The sequence below is a fragment of the Haliotis rufescens genome, unplaced genomic scaffold, assembly GCF_023055435.1.
Source record: "Haliotis rufescens isolate VD_foot unplaced genomic scaffold, xgHalRufe1.0.p SCAF_65, whole genome shotgun sequence".
NCBI classification, from domain to species: Eukaryota; Metazoa; Mollusca; class Gastropoda; order Lepetellida; family Haliotidae; genus Haliotis; species Haliotis rufescens.
Genome location: NW_025964356.1, coordinates 1,426,966 through 1,449,253, shown reverse-complemented (window position 1 = coordinate 1,449,253; position 22,288 = coordinate 1,426,966). Strand labels below are relative to the sequence as shown.

At 41.6% G+C, this 22,288-nt stretch overlaps 1 protein-coding gene across 3 annotated transcripts in view; it reads right to left on the bottom strand.

Annotated features, from left to right (window-relative positions):
- LOC124115527 (nucleolin-like) overlaps positions 1-16,132 on the bottom strand; it is a 92,981-nt gene extending 76,849 nt beyond the window's left edge. The window contains exon 1 of one of the 3 annotated variants that reach the window (XR_007218886.1): positions 7,121-12,423. Coding sequence is in view for 1 of the 3 variants with exons in the window: in XM_046476551.2 (XP_046332507.2) it covers positions 15,976-16,005 (30 nt within the window). In the remaining 2 variants the exon portion in view is untranslated. Of the gene's footprint in view, positions 1-7,120; positions 12,424-15,975 lie in introns of those variants that run through there. The other 2 variants (XM_046476551.2, XM_048387103.1) reach the window with 2 other exon arrangements.
- Between the last annotated feature and the right edge of the window lie 6,156 nt (positions 16,133-22,288).

Sequence of the window (22,288 nt, the reverse complement as noted above, 5' to 3'; positions counted from 1 at the left end):
CTTCCCACACACAAGGGTGAATTTACTTTCGAATAGTTGATGACGGAGTAGAGCAAGTGAAAGAGGCTTAATGAAAATACTTAATCATACCACGTGATCTTGGTATAATACTGTGTAACCTACCTTGGAGGGTAATACATTTCTCAGCGAGTGAATAAATCTGAATGAGCAATACAGGCTACATGTGGATTTCCGAGAGACAGAATAAAAACCTTATACAGTACAACACGGATATAACGAACTACTAGGGACCAGAGAAATCAGTTCGTTATATCCGTTGTTCGTTATACACATTTTCCCTCGGAAATGTCCGCCATCTTGGATAAGACAAAACACAATACACACGTAACTGCAGCATTAATTGTATTAGCAGTGATCATTCAATTGATATCAATTTACAACATTCATTTAATAACATTAAATTCATAACATTTTCTGAAGATTGTTATCAAATACATGTACAAAATTTAAACATATTCATCATTTTTCAATTTACATACGAGATGTGTAGTCTGTAATTTTACTTTAGCCTCGTTTCGCTGACTGCATTCTTGAAACGGCATCGTTCAGATCCGCCAAACTGTCAAAAGAGGTCATGTCTGTTGCTTTTTGCGTATTCAAGAAGAGCTTTAGTGTTTCAAGCGCCTTATTTGCATCGGCAAAGGAGGTTGGGTTTGGTTCCACGAAGTCAATCCCATCTTGCATTTCCTCATCGTCAGAATCTATTCGACTAGTGCCATCGCGTTTGTCAACAATTGACTGGATAATGTTGTCATTGCTCGGACGTTCGGCAACAAGAATATCTCGGTCGGCGTCTATGAATTCTTGGAGTGTCACTTCGGATGGAATGTCTGACATTCTTTAATTCGGCCCATACATCCCGGAGGTCTGATAAGGGAATGTCATCCGATTCACTGTCGGATTCAGCTACACCATCCGTCAAAACAAAGCCACCTTTCCTGAAACAGTTCTTTATCGATGTTGCATTAACCTGCCGCCACGCTCGATGTACCATCTCGATTGCATTCAAGATGCTTATCGTGTGATCTTGTTTCTTCTCAAAACAAGATATCATGCTCGTCATCATCTGTCGCTTGTAATGTTGCTTCAGATTAGCGATAATCCCCTGGTCCATCGGCTGGATCTTTGATGTTGTGTTTGGTGGTAGAAACACAAGTTTAATGTTTGTCAGATTGGAAACAGCAGGGTGCGCGGGGCAATTGTCTACAAACATTGTTTTGATTCGCCGCTGATTGCATACAGCCAATTGTCAGTGACACTTGACACTGAGTGAGATTTCTCAGTTCGCTATACACGTCGCTAATTAGTGATAAATGGGCTTGTCGGTGATCAGATATCAGTTCGCTGTATCCGTTAGTTCGCTGTAGAGAGTTTGTTATATACGGAAAAAATTTATATGATATTATAAAGGAGATAAATCGGGGATTTTTTAACAGTTCGTTGTATCCGTTTGTTCGTTGTATCCGTTTGTTCACTATATCCGTGTTCGTTATATCCAGGTTCTACTGTACTCCGCTTCAAAGCAAAAATCTTCACGCTTTTTCCGAGTCAAAGGAAGTCACATGACATCGTGAGAAGTCATGTCTCAAACAGCTGTTTTCTATCAATTTTGAATTTGTGTTAATTCTTTATCAATGTCAAAACATGTCAGTAGGATAAATTTGTTGTAGCAGGATCACTCAGGGTACAAACCCCATGTACCCCGAGTGATCCTGCTACAACTTATATCATCCTGCTCACACATTTTATAAAGAAAAATATATGCAACTGAAAAGTGAAAACAATAAATGAAACAAGAAAACCCTGACATTTAACTCACTCAATCGTATCCAGCCATGTTATTCCAAACATAACTAATTTATTGCAAAAGAGGTCCCAAAACAGCGCCATTATACTTCGCGGATCAGGCAATACGATCACACGATCGTTGGTCGAAAATCTCAGAGCATCTTATCACCACATTGCTCGCAGATGTAAAATTACTACAGAACCAAGAGCATTGTCCAAATGCAAAGGTAAAATTATATTCAAAATTTACAATATCACAAAAAACAACATGTTTTGATGCCCACTTAAACATACACCCAATTTCATTATAGATTCATCAAATATTAGCATAAATAGCTTTTTCAATGTGGCTTCTGTGGTTTGTCATATTGAAAGTCAGATTAAAAATTCTTGAACAATAGGGGAGGAGTCATTGATCATGTTATAGGAACCAGTTTCTGAAATGTTTTCGGCAGATGCAGTACGACAGACAGACAACAAACAGATAGACAACATAAGCTCACTTGATTTTCACATGTGAGCTAAAATCCTGTGAGACGTGTAGACATAATTTACTGGCAACAAATGTAACCACAACTAATGAACAGTTCTGCCAAGATGAGATAACTATCCCATCACCAAAATATATGGAGATATCATACATGGGACAATAAACATTTTCTTTTTAAAACCAAAACTGGAGTGTTCAGTTTTTTGTAATGAGTATATTGATTGGAACTGACAGAAACAATCACATGACCTTTTGAAGGGTTTATAGCCAATGACTTTTTTAAGTATCTTAACAATCTGAATCCAAAGCAAGCAGTGTTAGACACACCCACTAGACTGTTATTCCGAGACTAGCGAATATCGTGTAATTTCCCCCCCAAATCTACCCACAAGTTTGATATGACCAAAGTAAAAGAATTCTCTAGTCTCAATCCTTTCTCTAACATAACAAGCATGAAATACTCATATCCCCCCCCAATGTAACATGTCGGGTTGCGTGCAATGAATTAGCTCCTGTGAACTATGTTCACTGGGCCTTTTTGTAAATGGCGTAATTGCAGCACTAAAAAAAGTTATTACTGGTGTTGTTTTGCCATCTGCAGTTTATGATAGAATATGTAACTATTAGTCATGAGTTGTGTTATTACTTAAACAATCAGAGTTCTTACTTAATTTGAGATCAATGAGAGCAGGGGTCGCCATGGGGTGTACTGAGAAGTACAGGACCAGTCATCTGAAGATCTGAGTAGTAGACTGGAGTCTGGAATGCTACAGCACTGGCATGATCAGTAAACAACAAGTCCAGTGTTGCTCCAAGACAGTGAGTTGGAGAGTGAATGAGTCGAGTCCTTTTTCGCACATTAAAGAAATCGTTAAGTTTTAGTTTTTCACTCAGACCACAGTTGAAATACCCAGTAACTAGGACATGTTCACATCCATGCTGCTTGGAGAAATCCTGAAGTTTCTGCAGGAAATGAGTAAGTGAATGTGACAACTGTGTCCATGACACTTTTGGAGGAACATACACACAAGCAATGCAGAACTTGCCAACAAGAAAGAAAATGTATTCAATACTGCGAGATGACAATACATCACATAGCTGGAGACTGTTCTTGAAACTTGTTGAAATATACACTGCAATACCATCTGTAGTGGCTCCTGGATAGACTTGAAATCCTGGCAGGTCTCTTTCACTGTAATCATTGATACGTGTTTCTGTGAAACACTACCCACTGCGAGGAGTTAGGATGGTTCGGGTGCCCCTGTTCATGTTACTGGTGCCCACTGTGAGGAGGTAGGCTGGTTCGGGGTGCCCCTGTTCATGTCACTGGTGCCCAATGTGAGGAGGTAGGCTGGTTCGGGTGCTACTGTTCATGTTACCAGTACCCACTGTGAGGAACTAGGCTGGTTCAGGTGCTACTGTTCATGTTACTGGTGCCCACTGAGGATGTAGGCTGGTTCGGGTGCCCCTGTTCATGTTACTGGTGCCCACTGTGAGGAACTAGGCTGGTTCGGGTGCTACTGTTCATGTTACCAGTACCCACTGTGAGGAACTAGGCTGGTTCGGGTGCCCCTGTTCATGTCACTGGTGCCCACTGTGAGGAGGTAGGCTGGTTCGGGTGCCCCTGTTCATGTTACTGGTGCCCACTGTGAGGAGGTAGGCTGGTTCGGGTGCCCCAGTTCATGTTACCAGTATCCACTGTGAGGAACTAGGCTGGTTCGGGTGCCCCTGTTCATGTTACTGGTACCCTCTGTGAGGAAGTAGGCTGGTTCGGGTGCCACTGTTCATGTTACTGGTGCCCACTGTGAGGAGGTAGGCTGGTTCGGGTGCTACTGTTCATGTTACTGGTGTCCACTGTGAGGAGGTAGGCTGGTTCGGGTGCTACTGTTCATGTTACCAGTACCCACTGTGAGGAGGTAGGCTGGTTCGGGTGCCACTGTTCACGTTACTGGTGCCCACTGTGAGGAGGTAGGCTGGTTCGGGTGCCCCTGTTCATGTTACTGGTGCCCACTGTGAGGAACTAGGCTGGTTCGGGTGCCACTGTTCATGTTACTGGTGCCCACTGTGAGGAACTAGGCTGGTTCGGGTGCTACTGTTCATGTTACCAGTACCCACTGTGAGGAACTAGGCTGGTTCGGGTGCTACTGTTCATGTTACTGGTGCCCAATGTGAGGAGGTAGGCTGGTTCGGGTGCCCCTGTTCATGTTACCAGTATCCACTGTGAGGAACTAGGCTGGTTCGGGTGCCCCTGTTCATGTTACCAGTACCCTCTGTGAGGAAGTAGGCTGGTTCGGGTGCTACTGTTCATGTTACTAGTGCCCACTGTGAGGAGGTAGGCTGGTTCGGGTGCTACTGTTCACGTTACTGGTGCCCACTGTGAGGAGGTAGGCTGGTTCGGGTGCCCCTGTTCATGTTACTGGTGCCCACTGTGAGGAAGTAGGCTGGTTTAGGTGCCCCTGTTCATGTTACTGGTGCCCACTGTGAGGAGGTAGGCTGGTTCGGGTGCCCCTGTTCATGTGACTGGTGCCCACTGTGAGGAGGAAGGCTGGTTCGGGTGCCACTGTTCATGTTACTGGTGCCCACTGTGAGGAACTAGGCTGGTTCGGGTGCCACTGTTCATGTTACTGGTACCCACTGTGAGGAAGTAGGCTGGTTCGGGTGCTACTGTTCATGTTACCAGTACCCACTGAGGAACTAGGCTGGCACTGTTCATGTTACTGGTACCCACTGTGAGGAAGTAGGCTGGTTCGGGTGCTACTGTTCATGTTACCAGTACCCACTGAGGAACTAGGCTGGTTCGGGTGCCACTGTTCATGTTACTGGTACCCTCTGTGAGGAGGTAGGCTGGTTCGGGTGCCCCTCTTCATGTTACTGGTACCCTCTGCGAGGAGGTAGGCTGGTTCGGGTGCCACTGTTCATGTTACTGGTACCCTCTGCGAGGAGATATGGCTGGTTCGGGTGCTACTGTTCATGTTACCAGTACCAACTGTGAGGAGCGAGCGAGCGAGTATGGTTTTACGCCGCTTTTAGCAATATTCCAGCAATATCACGGCGGGGGACACCAGAAATGGGCTTCACACATTGTACTCATGTCGGGAATCGAACCGGGGTCTTCGGCGTGACGAGCGAACGCTTTAACCACTAGGCTACCCGACCCCCCCCCCCCCCCCCGTTCATGTTACTGGTACCCACTGTGAGGAAGTAGGCTGGTTCGGATGCCACTGTTCATGTTACTTGTACCCACTGTGAGGAAGTAGGCTGGTTCAGGGTGCCCCTGTTCATGTTACTGGTACCCACTGTGAGGAAGTAGGCTGGTTCGGGTGCCACTGTGAGGAAGTAGGCTGGTTCGGGTGCCACTGTTCATGTTACCACTATCCACTGTGAGGAAGTAGGCTGGTTTGGGTGCTACTGTTCATGTTACCACTATCCACTGTGAGGAAGTAGGCTGATTCGGGTGCTACTGTTCATGTTACCACTACCCACTGTGAGGAAGAGGGCGGGTTCAGGGTGCCCCTGTTCATGTTACTGGTACCAACTGAGGAAGTAGGCTGGTTCGGGTGCCCCTGTTCATGTTACCGGTACCCACTGTGAGGAAGTAGGCTGGTTCAGGGTGCCCCTGTTCATGGTACCACCATGCACTGCGATGAAATATGCTGGTAAGGGTGCCGCTTGTAAGTTGTGTTTTCACAATAAATCACCATATACCTTGACCAAGTTTCTTTGTCAAGTGGTATACATCTCAATTAGGTAATTATGGTAACGTTCTCGGACATCTCTGCGTAGATGTTTTCGTAGAATATGTAAACAGTTTAAGAGTAATGCTCTTGCTGAGGAAACATTTGTAAAAACTCTCAAACCATCAAAACACACCAGTTTACCACTAGACCTATTTATATGCCAAGTTTGGAAGAAATATTGTACTGTTTTCAAGATTGGCGCCAAATGGTGATTTTCAGTGTAATAGTCAGTTGGCCACCAGCAGAAAAGAGGATTAGTTTAGTTTTTCGTTCCCACATTTTCCTGTATACCTTAAACCTTTTCTATTGCATAAAGGAGGTATTTGTACACAATTTTCATTGGGTAGTAAGCTTGCAAGTGTGTGCGTGAATCTTGTTTTTCATCCCTGACTATAAGTCAAAGTCATTGCCATAGAAACTCGAAACTCGAAAAATAACTATCTAAAAAATCCCAAAGTATCAAAAAGGCACTAGTTCACAACTAGGCCTATCTATGTGCCAAGTTTGGTTGAGATATCGCTCATGGTTTTTGTGTTCTTTTCCGGAAACGAAATGTGATGGACAGACAGACGGACGAAAAGACCGGACGGACGGCACCCACTTCGTGGCAGGGGATAATAAAACACAATTACAGAAATGAAATGTTAGTCTAACCTCTTTAAACTAGCATAGGTTACAGCAGACCAATGCTAGTTGTTTTTTTCTAGCAGATTCAGGAGAAAAAGATTCTCAAATAAGTTCATAATGAATCTTGGAGTTCAAAAGCATGGTCAATATTTCAAATAATAAAAATTTTATCATTTTAAAAACAGGAGCACACAAACCTTAAATATTTGGAGCCCTACTAGCAACATAATGTATTTCATATTCCATAGCAATCTGAGTAAAGAAGACGCAATGGGTTTATAAAAATGAATGCCACGTGAACACATTACAGTGTCAACATTGGTACTTTCAGTAGCATTGGTATTTTTGTTGTTGACCACCGCTACCATTTACAAGCATGCCACGATGTAATTTCACTTGACCTTCTTCCCAAGGAAGCTAAATATTTGACAGAAACATTTCTACTATAGCCCTTTACCTTTCATAATGCTCTTCAAGGCTTCAGCAAGCTGTTCATCCTCTCTCAAAACTTCATAAGGGGATCCATGCCATGCATACTCTCAATCCCCATCATCAGGGGATCTAAGCTCTGTACACACTTCATCCCCATCGTCAGGGGATCTAAGCTCTGTACACTCTTCATCCCCCATTGTCAGGGGATCTAAGCTCTGTACACTCTTCATCCCCCATTGTCAGGGGATCTAAGCTCTGTACACACTTCATCCCCATTGTCAGGGGATCTAAGCTCTGTACACACTTCATCCCCATCGTCAGGGGATCTAAGCTCTGTACACACTTCATCCCCATCGTCAGGGGATCTAAGCTCTGTACACTCTTCATCCCCCATTGTCAGGGGATCTAAGCTCTGTACACACTTCATCCCCATCGTCAGGGGATCTAAGCTCTGTACACTCTTCATCCCCATCATCAGGGGATCTAAGCTCTGTACACACTACATCCACATCGTCAGGGGATCTAAGCTCTGTACACACTTCATCCCCATCGTCAGGGGATCTAAGCTCTGTACACACTCCATCCCCATCGTCAGGGGATCTAAGCTCTGTACACACTTCATCCCCATCGTCAGGGGATCTAAGCTCTGTACACTCTTCATCACCCATTGTCAGGGGTCTAAGCTCTGTACACCATTCATCCCCATCGTCAGGGGATCTAAGCTCTGTACACACTTCATCCCCATCGTCAGGGGATCTAAGCTCTGTACACACTTCATCCCCATCGTCAGGGGATCTAAGCTCTGTACACACTTCATCCCCATCGTCAGGGGATCTAAGCTCTGTACACACTTCATCCCCATCGTCAGGGGATCTAAGCTCTGTACACACTACATCCACATCGTCAGGGGATCTAAGCTCTGTACACACTTCATCCCCATCGTCAGGGGATCTAAGCTCTGTACACACTACATCCACATCGTCAGGGGATCTAAGTTCTGTACACTCTTCATCCCCATCGTAAGGGGATCTAAGCTCTGTACACCCTTCATCCCCATCGTCAGGGGATCTAGGCTCTGTACACCCTTCATCCCCATCGTCAGGGGATCTAGGCTCTGTACACTCTTCATCATATTCACAAATTATACTGATTTGATATAGTGGGAATGCCTAAAGACACTATTGCTAAAGTGAAGTTTCTCCATTGAATATTAAGTACCATTAAATGTTGTCTGAAACTTCACCCTTTTATTTAACCAAAGTGAAACCAACACATACACTGGCTAGCGACCACTTATCGCCAAGTACCAATTATCGCCAAGCCCCTGTTTGACTTGTTCGCAGTTACAAATATTGTCACTTCCGCTTGTTTTCACAAGGCAGCCAGCAAGACAGAAGACAGATGATGGAATCAATTTGCAGTAAGTAATAAAAAAGGCAACACCAGTTAGACGCCCACGTCCCCAAACTTTAATAGCACCGACATACCTGGTGACCTGTGACAGCAACATAATGATATTGCGGATATTCGTCTGCTTAACATAGCTTTGATGGTTCTGCTTTATTCTTGTCTAATCTGTTTATTCAGTACATGAGTGGGCCAGCGGCCCATAGTACAATTCGGTTCACCAGACATGTATAAAAATACAACTGTGTACACCTAAATACACAACAGCAAGGCATTCATAGATAAAGAATATTACTTCTGCAAAAATGAATTCCTTAACTTAAAAGCGTGGTAAATATAACAAGCCAGACTTCTAATTGTTGACTGATGCAGAGACGACATAAGTATGTAAAATTGTTCTATTGATGGATTTACATAATATTTTTGAGGAATATATGTCACTCGGAGAGCATAATATTTTTCACAAACCAATACAAAATGGTATTCAGACTCAACATAGCCTGTTTTACAAACCATACATAACCTTCGCTGTCTTGGGATACCAAAATATCTCCCGGTTTCTATGTGGAGCGAGTGGGAGCTAGCTCTAAAACGTGCCAGTGCAACGCGAAACTTATTGATTGTAATAGCCGATAAAAAAAATTCCCTGCTAAACCTAAATTTATAACAAAGATATGATGAATACTTGGGGCTATTGGTCAAAGCAAAATGCCAATCTTGTTCATAAGAGCATTTTAATCTTTGTATGAACTCATCAATAAATGAAATAGAAATAACAAGATGCTGATTTTCCCATACGTAGCCAAAGCCATAGGCGTACAAAAGTAATTTAACTCTAGAGGCCCAATTAGTCTTACCTGCTATGGCCTGCTGCACAAGCATATTGTAACTTTTTCGTGGATAACGCGAATCGGGCATCTTTAAAATCTTACACCAATAATTCAAGCATCTTTTGAAAGCATAGATATACAAAGGGTATCTCCCACACTCTCCACGCACAACATGATTGGAAGTTGCTGACTTAACTCCTAAAATACGTTTACAAGCAAGTGTATGAACAACTTCAATCTCCTCGCAAAACGATAAAGATAAACCCCAAACTTCTGCACCGTAAAGAAGTACTGGCACAACTTTAGCATCAAAAATTTTAAAGAAAATATTCATAGGAGTAGGTTTAATTAGCTGTAGGGACTTCAAAAGCTTAAATAAAACCTTTTTAGCTTGATTAACAACATTAGATATATGTGCACTCCAAGATAGATTTCGAAAAAATAATACACCAAGGTATTTATATGTAGTTACACATTCCAACAATTTTCCATCGTAAACCCATTTTTCATATTTTGAAAGAACACTCCCATTTTTAAAAACTACTACTTTAGTTTTATCAATATTGACTGTTAATGAATAATCTTTACAATAACATTCTAACACATTGATTCTTTTCTGGAGACCATAAACAGTATCTGCTATGAGAATGACATCATCTGCGAAAAGTAATAAAAACAATTGAACTACATCTGGATGAAATTGGATACCATGTGCGCAACTGGATTCAATATCTATGGCAAGATCATTTATGAACAAGGCAAACAAAATGGGACTAAGGACACATCCTTGACGAACTCCCTTACTGCAGCTAAACATATCAGAAAATGAGTTATTGTATTTGACCAATGCCAAAACTTGTTTATAAATTGACTGTATACAACAGAACATTTTCGGAGAAATACCATTTTTGTATAGTACCATACGCAATTTGGATCTATCTATGGAATCAAAGGCTTTGGCAAAATCAACAAACAAGGCATAAATCACACCTCGTTTCTTAGCCAAATATTTCTCTATTACTGAATATAAAACAAAAATATTATCAGTTGTGGAATATCCACTCCTAAAACCAGCCTGAGACTCTACTAGTCTATCATAGGATTCCGACCAAAACTGAAGTCTTCTGTTTAAAATAGAAATATAAAGTTTACTGAATACACTTAAGATAGTGATACCCCTATAATTAGTGGGAGAATTGGCATCGCCTTTCTTATATATAGGAACAATGTGGCCAACAGCCCAAGATGAGGGAAAATATGCAGAATCAAATATAGCATTAAAGAAGAATGTCAAAAAAGGAACCAGAACATCAGGAGAAGACTTGTCATGTCATAGGCCCAAATAGACGATAAACTGCCAACTCACATGATGACAAATAAATTTAGTCTATCAAGAATTATTTGAATGTTGGTACAGTAGATGTACTACACTACCTCCAATAGTGGGCCTGTTCGACAAACCATGACTAACTGTAACTAACTAACTGTTGGTAAGCACAAGGCAGACATCATTTATTAAGGTGATAGTCTGAAGAAACTTATGACAAACATTATATTGCCGAGTTTACACCTCACAGATCCAGTACACATAATTTATCAGATCAGGGAACTGCTATGTTGCATTTGCAAACAGTATGAATCCTGACTACATTTGATACACACTCCGTCAGCAGACGATAGAATACAGCAGACAACAACCAGTCACTTGCTATATACAATAGGCATTAGACATAACGAAAACATATGGTTGAGTTTCATAACTTAATAGTCATGTTTCTTATTCGGATTATCATTATTCAATTAACAAACATCACATAATTTTGGTTATTCCAAAAACAAAACCAAAGACTGTCCCGTTAACAACCCTATCTTAAACTACATACTCAACGGCTATGCAACATGCAGAGCTTCATTTTTCATTAAACCCTGGAGTCCTTTTAATTTAAGATAAGCTGAGTCAAATCAATAATAGACAAATTAGAAAATGTTGAATAAAAAGCTTACTAGAGTAATTTCTAAGTCAAGGTTTCCGAAATGGATGCCATCTGAAACACCATTAATTAGGAGATTCTACTCACATGAAATTTTTGGCCAAGGCTATATCATGTATATCCAGCTCAGAAGTGTTTCTTCTTTATTTGTAATGCAACATGATGTAGCCATTACATAAGATTTAACTAAAATTACGAGTTGAAATAATCATGATAATATATTAGAGGAATACATAGCACCCATTATCATTCATTAAATATCTAATTTTCGATGCTGTCTTTTAAAAAAACAAAGATACCCAGCCAAAAGTTTGGCTAATGCTGTTGGTGTTGAAGGGGCAAGGAAAATGACGGTTCCGCAAGCTTGAAGGCAAAATGCTGTACCAAGAAAAAATATTGATGATCATGTTCATGGACTCGTTCAAGATTTTTCAAAACGTGGTCCAAAACCTATGCTAAATTTAGAGGAGGATAGTTTAGTTAACTACATAACATACATGGCACAACATGGATTTCCATATAAGTGATCCATTACAAGGACCTTTGTCGTCGCCATAATAAAGAAGTGTGAAGACCATCGCTCTTCAAGTTCAACATGCAGGGTTTGCCCTAGACATTAAAAATTGGGAGTCATTATGACCCCCAACTTTTCAGATTAGGAGTCATTCATCAATTTTTGGGAGTCATATTAACTAATCTCAGAATCTCGCTATCAGGATGAAAAATTAAGTAAACATAAACAAGGTAAGATTTTAACTTTTTATATTCTTCATTATTTTAACTGTAACATAAATATCTTTGATTCACAAAGTCAAGTATATTGGGCCTAATACTCGATAAATCTTTTTTTACACTATGAATCATAAATAACTTCTATTCTAATCTTTTTGGAAACTGTGAAAAGTGCAACGTAGATCGTGATAGGTACTAGGCAGAGCATGTATACTGTTGTGTTGGTCGTCTACCACCTGCGACTCGACCTTTGTTAACTCTTTCAACACCAGTCAAACAGAAGTGTTTACTGCTGGGACACCGAGTTCCCAGAGACTCTTGTGTGATAGATGAAGCCAACATTTATCAAAGAAAATACCTGCTTGTAAAATATATTTGCCACTACATGTTATACACCATTTGAAAGGTCTGATCCTATGGTTTATAAATATGAAAGTTATGTTTTTCACATTATATAAAATAATGCATTTACAACTTAATTAAGTTCGTTGTAAATAAAAAAATGTAAGCTAATACGTTGTTAACATCCAGATTAAGGACCAAGGAAGCGAAAACTTGACGATTTTCGGCAAATATAAGATTTCATAAAATCCACTCACCTATTTCTGTTTTATTTTCATTGTTTACGTAATTGGAAAATCATTTTAAAAAGAATTATACCCATTTCCCGATAACAGCGGCTGTCCGCTCAGTAACAAGAAGAAATACCCCCGTTTTCGAGGCTTCGTATGAATAACACGTTCGTCGAAGAATGGCAAATGACACATCGCTAGAAAGCTTATTCCTTTATCTACACGCTCGTAACATCGGCTGGTTTTTTTCGTAGTTATAACAAGTGATTTCATTGGAATAAAATTGATCTCCAATGACGCTTTCTTGACGAAATCTGCTACAAGTTTCGCGATTGGTCAATTTTGAGCACGTGACCTAAGGCAGCCAATCAAATTACAGCTGTGATACCAAGCTCGTGTTTGATAAATTTCAGAAGTTGGCGAAAGGTTTTTGTTAAATCGTTATTCTTAACGTTTTAAGCAGGAAATCACGATACATATTAAAAATATGGAACTTCGTGAATGTATCGTGCTAGGTTACGAGCTGTGACAAAGACTTTTCACGCATATATTTTTGCATTAAACATCGTGTCCGAGCCGAGAATTCAAGGCGACGAAAGCTGAGATGTCTTATATTACACGCGATCGCACAAAAAGATGGAAATAATAACTTAGACTAACTAAGCTTGATTACTTTTAGATATATTTTTGTTGATTTTATTTATTACTTTGTATAATATATTTAAAGATTTGTTTAACACGCCTTTATTTTGCTCTTTGACATGTTCGATGTGGACCCGTTGTCGAAATGTGTGTCCGAGAATTTTATTTTCAACAACATTGCAGGGAAATAGTGAATATTTATTTAATTTATCGATAAAAAATTATAAATTGAAATGGAATACGTATTTCAGACATTGTGAAATGTGATAGATTTAATAAATGAATGATATTACAGGTAGGTCCATAAAAATATATACTATTTTGACGTGACTACGGCTTGGCCGGTTAACCCGCTTACGGTGTCTGGGGACTCATGTTTCTTGGCCGAAAACCGGCCTACGGTGTTGAAAGAGTTAACCGCTGATCATCTATAACACTCATCAATTATTTGGACCCCGAAGGTAGCGTTGTAACTAGGGATCACTGTATTTTCTTTCTGACAAACGGAAAGGTCCCAGTTTACTAATTGTAATGGCTGTTTCATTGCGTCAACACTGACGCAGTAGTAAATATTTTTAGCGTATTTTCAATTATTTATGCGTCAAATATGCAGGTTTTCTGCGTCAGGGCGAACCCTGAACATGGTTACTGGGCCAAGTGAAAAATGGTTCCGGAAGTTCTTTGAACATCATCCGAATCTGCAAGAGCGCCTCCTGATAAATCTGGTCAAATCTTTAATGTAGATGAAACTGGCCTCAGTGGCAAGGAGACCTCCAGACAATGTGTTGCAACTCGGAGAGGAACCCATATTTACCAGCAACAAGTAACCACATCAGATCATATAACGGCTAACATCTGCATTTCCGCTGACGGGAAGGTGCTGCCAACAGGTGTCATCTTTTCCAAGTGCTTACCCTTCAGGAACTATAGAAAAGGTGTGCCCTCAGGCTGGCTCTACCGTGTTTCTGACAGTGGTTACATTGATGGGGGGATATTTAGAGAGTGGTTCAATCACATCTTCATACCACACTGTGGATGGCAGCAACCTGTGCAACTGATCATGGACAATCATGATGGTCATGTTCACCTGGACATCATGGAGACTGCCTTGGAGAATGACATTGAGCTTTTGTGCCTCCACACACCACTCAAATCCAACAGCCTCCTGACATGGCTACATCCATGGCAAAATAATAGTTAGCATTAAATTACTATCACCTCCAGAATTAATGAACTGAAAACTATTGTTATCTATATAAACAAGAGTCACCAGAAAGATGACATATCCCCCCGGTGGCTGTCTGTAAAGTAACAACAAGTAAATGTGCAATTCTCTATGTAATGAGTCAACAGTTGAATGTTCTTTAAGAAGCATACATTGTTTACCCACTGAATGGTTTTCGAATTCTGGCCCGGAAACGAACCCGTTCCCCAATGGAGTCTAGGTCCAACTTCTTTCCATAAAAATTGTAAAAAATAAAAATTCGCAAACATTTTTTATATAAAAAATGCACCACTTTAGTATGTGCCTGATAGATTTGCCAAGTTTCGATCAAATACACTGAATGGTTTTGGAATTCTGCCCCGGAAACGAACCCCCATCCCCAATTGAGTCTATGTCCAACTTCATTCCATAAGAATTAAAAAAATAAAAATTTGAAAAATCCCAAAATATCAAAAGGGTTAACCCCTTTGGTCACAAGGACAAGGTGTCCGACTCCTGATCAGAAGGCCCGTGGTTCGAATCCCATCACGGAACTCGGAAATTTTATGGCCGCTACACAACGATTGTCTTTAAATGTAATACCCAGTTATGTATGACTGTTTAATAATCTCATACCAACTTTTACTGGAGTAGGTCCGATAGTTTTTCAGATATTGTAGTAAACGTTGGTACCTTAAATTACCTTCCAGACTATACCTAAAGATTTACAATTAGACATAGCTGATTCTATCGTCAGAGTTTCTAGAGACCTAAAATAATGCATAAAAAAATGGTGATAACTGGTCACTAGCCAGTATTGCAGTTATTTTTCTTTTGTCATTCTTTTATCCTTAACACACATTAATCAATGTTATATATAAAAATATATTGTACATCCCCACAGACAGCTTTTTGTAAAGTTCTTGCACATGACAAATTCCATAAGGGAGTTCCATATACACAGACACTCTAAGATATGATTTATCAAGTCATCTAAGGAGCTTTAAGACTTAGTGGCTGCCCCTGGACATGTATACTATATGACCATGTATGAGACCAACACAATATCTGAATCCAGGCACAGAGGTATCGGTGAAAGTCTTGAGACTTAACTTTGAACATATAGCATACACACTCGTTCTATATTTGTAAATGCCATAGTATTTCTTAATAATTATATTTTAATGTCAGAATATTTCAGTAATAGGCCTAATAGAAAAAATGGCGGCAACTGGTCGTTGTATCGTCTTAATTTCAACCCTTCGATCGAAACAAAATAGAAATCGTCGTGACATCTTTCACTTAAGACTGTTGCGCTGCAGATAATACAATTTGTAAATCGTAACTTACTGCCAACATATATCTGTGTATTCATCTACGTGGTCGTGGTAATACATCAGCCTTAGCATGACCACGTGGTTTCTCGTCAAGTTAACAAATCGAAATTTTGAGGCGCACTTGGATACGTTAGATAATGTAAATGTGTTCTATTATAACATTACCTTTGATTTTTTCGTTTGCTGGGGAGCCATGTCTATATTCAGCTTTCTTTCGTACTTTCGCGTACAGTCAAATGGAGATCCACCTAGCTCCACACTCGTGTTCAATCTTCTGGCGAATGTTGCATTCGTGCGAACCGGAACTAGAACTCTCTGAAAGACAAGGAACACCGTTTTCAGATTTCGCTAGATATAACGGGACTCTGCTAAAACGGCACTTAATTACGCGACAAAGTCAAAACGCCCCTAATTATGTTTTATTTTGTCAAAAAAAGAACAATTTCAAATGTGCAATGTAGTTTCACTTCTATACAAGTGTTGTAAGCTTGTTCTTTTATTTGGTACGTCCTTGTTTACTAAATGTCTTTTGATACAATACTTAATCATGCTTGAAGGGTGCAGGCTAAAACGGCACCCCAGCAAAACGTCACCGATTTCTCTGGCGAAAACGGCACCGTATTTGGCGAAAACGGCTACTATGTGTCGGGCGAAAACGGCACCTCTATTTTTAATAAGGATAAGAACGATTTTTGTAGTAATATATATGGTTTATTTACATGGCCACAGTTATCACAGCATGTTGTTGTTTTCTGACATTCTTCTCTCATGCAACACATCGAAAGGCCATTGTGAATAATTGTGATCTGACAGCACCATGTTAGGCCTCTTAAATACAGTTTCAGTTTAAATTGAGTAAAGGTACTTAAAACTTGAAAGCGTATAGTGTTTTCACATTAAGTTAACTGCGCCTCCCAATCAGTCGGCGAGTAAATTGGAGTAGGGGTTTAATTAGCACTAATAGCACTTATTTGGTTATGGGCCGGGAAGGCGAAAATCAATCCCTCAGAGTTAGAAATTACGTTCGCCTTCCCGGTCATCACAAAAATTCTTATTATGGCAGATGATCGCCGTCCCGGTACTTGTTAATTACAAAGAAAACACCAATGAAACGAGGACACTATTTAATCTGGGCAACAAAGTCAATATATAACAAGTATAGTATAACATATCATATATCATGCATGTATTTGAAGATGTATATAGACATACATTTTATCATTTATGTAATAATTCAGTTCATTCCCAGTGCAGTAGATCGGTGTCGGCCCGGGAAGTCGAAAATCTATTTACTAGTAGTACCGGAAAGGCGAATGGAGGGGTAAGGGACTGGGGACCGGGAAGGCGAATGAAAAGATCAGTGATGTGTACCCTCGTTATGTATACAACGAACACTTATACATTGAGGACACTGGGGTGTTGGGAGACGGAAAAGTGAAGAAAGAGATAAAACAAATTGAAGAAGTGAAGAAGGTTGTAAGACGAGCTTCTGCCCTTCCCTTGGTGCCACTAGACATGGTTGAAGACGTGTGGGCTGATGCGATTGCAGACAGTCCTCAAGGCGTCAAGGTGACGCGCTTCATGGACTATGTTACCACTACATGGGTAGAAGGATCTTGGAGCAAGGACCTGTGGAATCACTTCGGAAACCAGGGACGCAGAACAAACAACAACCTTGAAGGATGGCATCATCACCTGAACAAGAGCGCCCAGAAGACTCACCCTAACATCTTAGTGAATCTTCTGAAACGTGAACAATCTCTAACAGAAGTGAGGGTTGAGCAGCTAGGCGCTCACCCAAGAGCACTGCTCGGAAGGGAAAATATCGAGTGATTGACTCTAGACTCTGTGCCTTGAAAGAAGATCTGTTGAACCAATTGACGACAACAATGGACTACACTGACGATGTGGCAGATAGTCTTGCAACAAACTTCCACAAATTACGTCAGAGGGTATATAATGACATGTTTGTAAAGTTTGTATATGCCATGTGTCGAGTAATATATCATGTTTCACTCATCGTGTGATGAAATGAGAGAAACGTGATATTTCACTCGACACATGGAATATCCTATTTATTATATACTGTTTGTGTAGTTGTCTACCGGAAAATTCAATTATTTCGTTTAAATATAAAACACGCTGGTCATATAAGAAAAATGGCACTTTGTGAAACGAACAGTCTTTATTGAAGATTTAAATGAGAAGTTTAAGTTTATAACGAAACATGTTCCTGTAAAACAATGGCTCCGCTAAAGTGTCATGTTCACTGCAATGAAAATGTCACTTTCCTCAACTTCAGAAGTCTATCACACTGAAGTACATAATACAGGACAAAAATTTAGATATCATAAAATGAATAAATATTTTTGGTGATGTAATGGTGAATTTTACATATCTTACGTATTAATAAATTGAATTTGTGATATAATACATTCCTCATCGCAAAAAGAAAGCTCCCTTGACGTCACGTCGATCTTTACAAATAGACACAAATTGGATGTTTGCGTATTGTTGGGAGTATGACACTCGCACACATGGTTTTCCAATGTGAACAGCACACAATGACTGTCAGGTGTTGGGTCTTTAGCAACCCATGCTTGCCGTAAAAGGCGACTATGCTTGTCGTAAGAGGCGACCAACGGTCGACAAGGAGGGAAACTGGACTTTTATAGTCAGTTAACGCCCTTGCGTCAGGAAGATGTCATTTTGGCGGTGGAAGTGTAATGGTATGGGGTGGCATCACAACACATGGCCGAACGTATCATTGTTAATGGGAATTTGAACAGCGTACCCTACCGGGACGACATCGTTCAAGATAATTTACTGCGTAACGTCACGTTGCAGCATAATAATGCCCGCCCACATATTGCACGTGTTTTAACAGAATTTTGAGCATAACATTGCTGTACTGCCATGACCAGATCTCTACCTCATACAACATGGCTTGGATAAGATGTAACGACCCCTACCATAGGACCAGAACTGTTCTGTTCCTCGGATGGGCCCTCCTCCACATATGGCCCGCGGGCATTGAGGGGTACTGAGATTTACAGGCATTATTCCCCCTAATGAACGAGAATGTCTGTAAAACTAAAAATAACCTGAAAATTACTCAACACACAACTTTCTCCACCAAAATTACATAAATTAGAACCTCTTGTTGCTACACCGCCACCGCCACACACTCCTATACTGCTGTCACTCCTGCTAATCACACCATTTTCACACTTACAGAAAGGCCCTCATAACTGTCCTATCACACTTACATCCTCTAACCAGTCCCAACAATTTCCCCTCATCCCCGCACAACTCATACAAATCATCATACACAATCCTACTGTTAGACATTCTTGAAAAGAAAGCGTTGTTGCGTTCGTAGTAACGAGTCCATATAAGGAATGTCACATGATCAGACACGTGACGTCTTACGACATTTATGTCCCGCCCACAAACAACACGAAGTCGACGCCGAGAGAATACTTTCTCCCATACTTTTCACGTCCAACTCATTTTTGGGGGTCCTTTTGGCTCCAGAATGCCCCCTAGCGGAATTCAGCACGCTATGTATAAGCGTAGCATTCGTCACCACTCGCACCTTTCCGTAATCTGCAAGGAGACTCGTCCCCCTATCGATGAAGTCATGTGCGAAATTACGACAAACCAATCAAATCATTTTGATTTTACATATGTCTTGCTTCTAAAAATATACCCAAGACACAGTTAAATGTGTTAAATCATACTGTATAATTCCGCATGTCCAGATGCTCTTTAAATTGCATCTGAATTATATATAATATACTGTTCAAAAAAAGAAACTTGACACTGACTTGTAATATAATACGATTGTTTCAAAATAGGACACAGAAACCATAATTGAAACACTGTTTGAAGATCAATGTACAAAATGTTCAAAACATTAATCGTGTCACCTAGACAGACACACGTACACGATACAGTTAATGTCACAGGGGTACAGAAAATGTCAGTATCGGTTGTGCCCACCACGTGCATCAATCACCGATGACCCATAGATGCAATCAAGTTGTCAATAACACGCTGTTGGATGTGCTGCCATTCATGCTGAAGTGCATCAAGAAGCGCTGGAAGTGTTTGGGGTGGTGGATTCCTTCTGCGAACACAGATGCTCTCAATCGGGGACAAATCTGGTGACCGGGCTGGCCAAGGTAATGTCTGAATGTTGTTGTGCTGTAAGAAGTCCTGACAAACACGTGCAATATGCGGTCGAGCGTTGTCCTGCTGGAACTGTCCGCCATGAATGTTGACGTGAGGAAGAACGTAAGGCTGTAGGATCAAGTCTCTGTAACGCACACCTGTAATGCACCTGCCACATTCACAAGAGGCGTCCTACCACCGTGATGAATTCCGGCCCATACCATGACACTCCCGCCGCCAAATGGGACAACCGGCTGCACACAGTTGGGGGCGTAACGTTCACCCCGACGTCTGTAGACACGTAGACACGTGCGCGCCCATCAGCACGTGTGAGTAGGAAACGGGACTCGTCAGTAAACAGTACATTTCTCCACCTTGCACATGCCCATCTAACGCTCTGTTGGCACCAAAGCAGAAGGTCCGCCAGATGACATGGGGTCAATACATGACGTCGAACAGGTCTTTCGTGCAAAAAGTCCAGCCTCCCTCAGTCTGTTGCGTACCGTTTGATCTGATATTCTGCGTACCCCAGGGATCTGTGGGGTTGTAGACGTGGCTGTGGTAGTGTGGTCTCTGAGGTGTCGCAGCTGGATGTATCGATCTTGTGCTTTGGTTGTAGCACGGCGTCTTCTGGTGTTGTGGCTTTGGCTTGAACTCGTTGCCAGCACGAGACACTGATTCTATCCACTCTGATGGTGCACAAGTCAACCATTCGACCCACTCCTCTGATGATAATCCACTAGTCAACCATCTGACCCACTCCTTCGAGGGTGACATTGTCCCTGATTCCACTAGACGTATCTTAATACCTTCTGTAGCTTTTTCTCCTCTGGGGGATGTAGTCAGGGTGCTGTTGACGGGGAGCCTTTCCTCCTCTTCCAGTGGATGTAGCCGAGGCACTCCTACTTCGAGACTTTCCTCCGAGAAATGTAGCTAGGGTGTCTCTTCCAGTCGGGGAGACTTGGCAGGATGCTTGCATACGACATGACATGATGAGGATGATGTGACACTGACTCCACTTGAGGGATCCCTTTTTATAGGAGGGGGACCGGATCAAACATCGTTGCAAGCTGATTGGTCCAAAACGCTGCGCGCTGATTGGTCCGTTCCGTTTCCCGGCCTGAGCCCCAGTTTTCCAAAACGGACTGACCCTTGTGTTTCTTTTCAATAGGAAATGGATTTTACCATGGGAGAGAAAGCACAACCCCCGGTTCGACCAATCAGACACCCGAACAGGCATGTCCTCTGATTGGTCTAAAACCCAAGCGTCTGATTGGTCGAAGGTTTTGGCCAATCAGAGACCAGAACAGACCCTGGTCGGACCTTCTGATTGGTCGACAACCCAAGCTCCTGGAAGTTTCTGGAAGCTTCCAGAAGTTTCTGATGGGGTTAGATGTTGATCTGGGTTTTCCCCAGATTTGGGGGAAGATTTGTCTATATAAAGGAAAGGCAGATGTTCATCAGGCACTCAGGGTCATCATGACGAGCAAACAGAGTACACCGTACCGTTTGGAGAGGACAGACACTACTCGATCCAGACGGTCAAGAACCGCTAATCATACTTATCGTTTGACATTCAAACCAGACTACTTGGAAACCGTACCATCGGACCGCGTTCCCAAAGAACTACCCCCTTTATTTGACATGGTGATCCAGGACTTTTATCAACAGATGTCAGGTCAGAAGGGGGATCGTATTGGTCTAGGTATCAAACACCCCGCTTTGGACACTGCCATACGGATTCCATTTTGTCGCTTTGAAGATTTCCATGGCCTAGATATCTTGCATGCCGTGGAAAAAGTCCAACAGTCCAACAGTCCAACAAAGCCCTTGCCATCGATGCCACCATGGTTGTGACCTTAGTACACGTAGCAGATCCCGACAGGTTAGGATCAGGTGGTCACCATCTGTTTGGAGTGAAATCGTGGTTAAAATGCAAAAGGGGCCTTGTACGGATCAAGAACGAAGATCAATCCTGTTTGGGAAGGGCCCTTGTGGTGGCACAACATAATGCCCAGAAGCTCAATCCTCTGACCAAAGAATGGACCAACCAGAGAAAGAGATTGAAGAAAACGGATAAAGGCGACGTTCAAGGCATACGAGCACGGGTCTTGTTTCAGCACCTTGGCATTCCTGAAGGCCCCTGTCAGGGCCTGGACTACCTAGCACATGTGGGACGTGCCTTGGCCCAAATCAACTATCAACTGAAAGTCTACAGTCAAGAGGTGGACCGGAGACTGATGTACAAGTGTGATGAGGCTCCACCCAACACCCCACCGAGCTGCATTTATTCCATCATGAT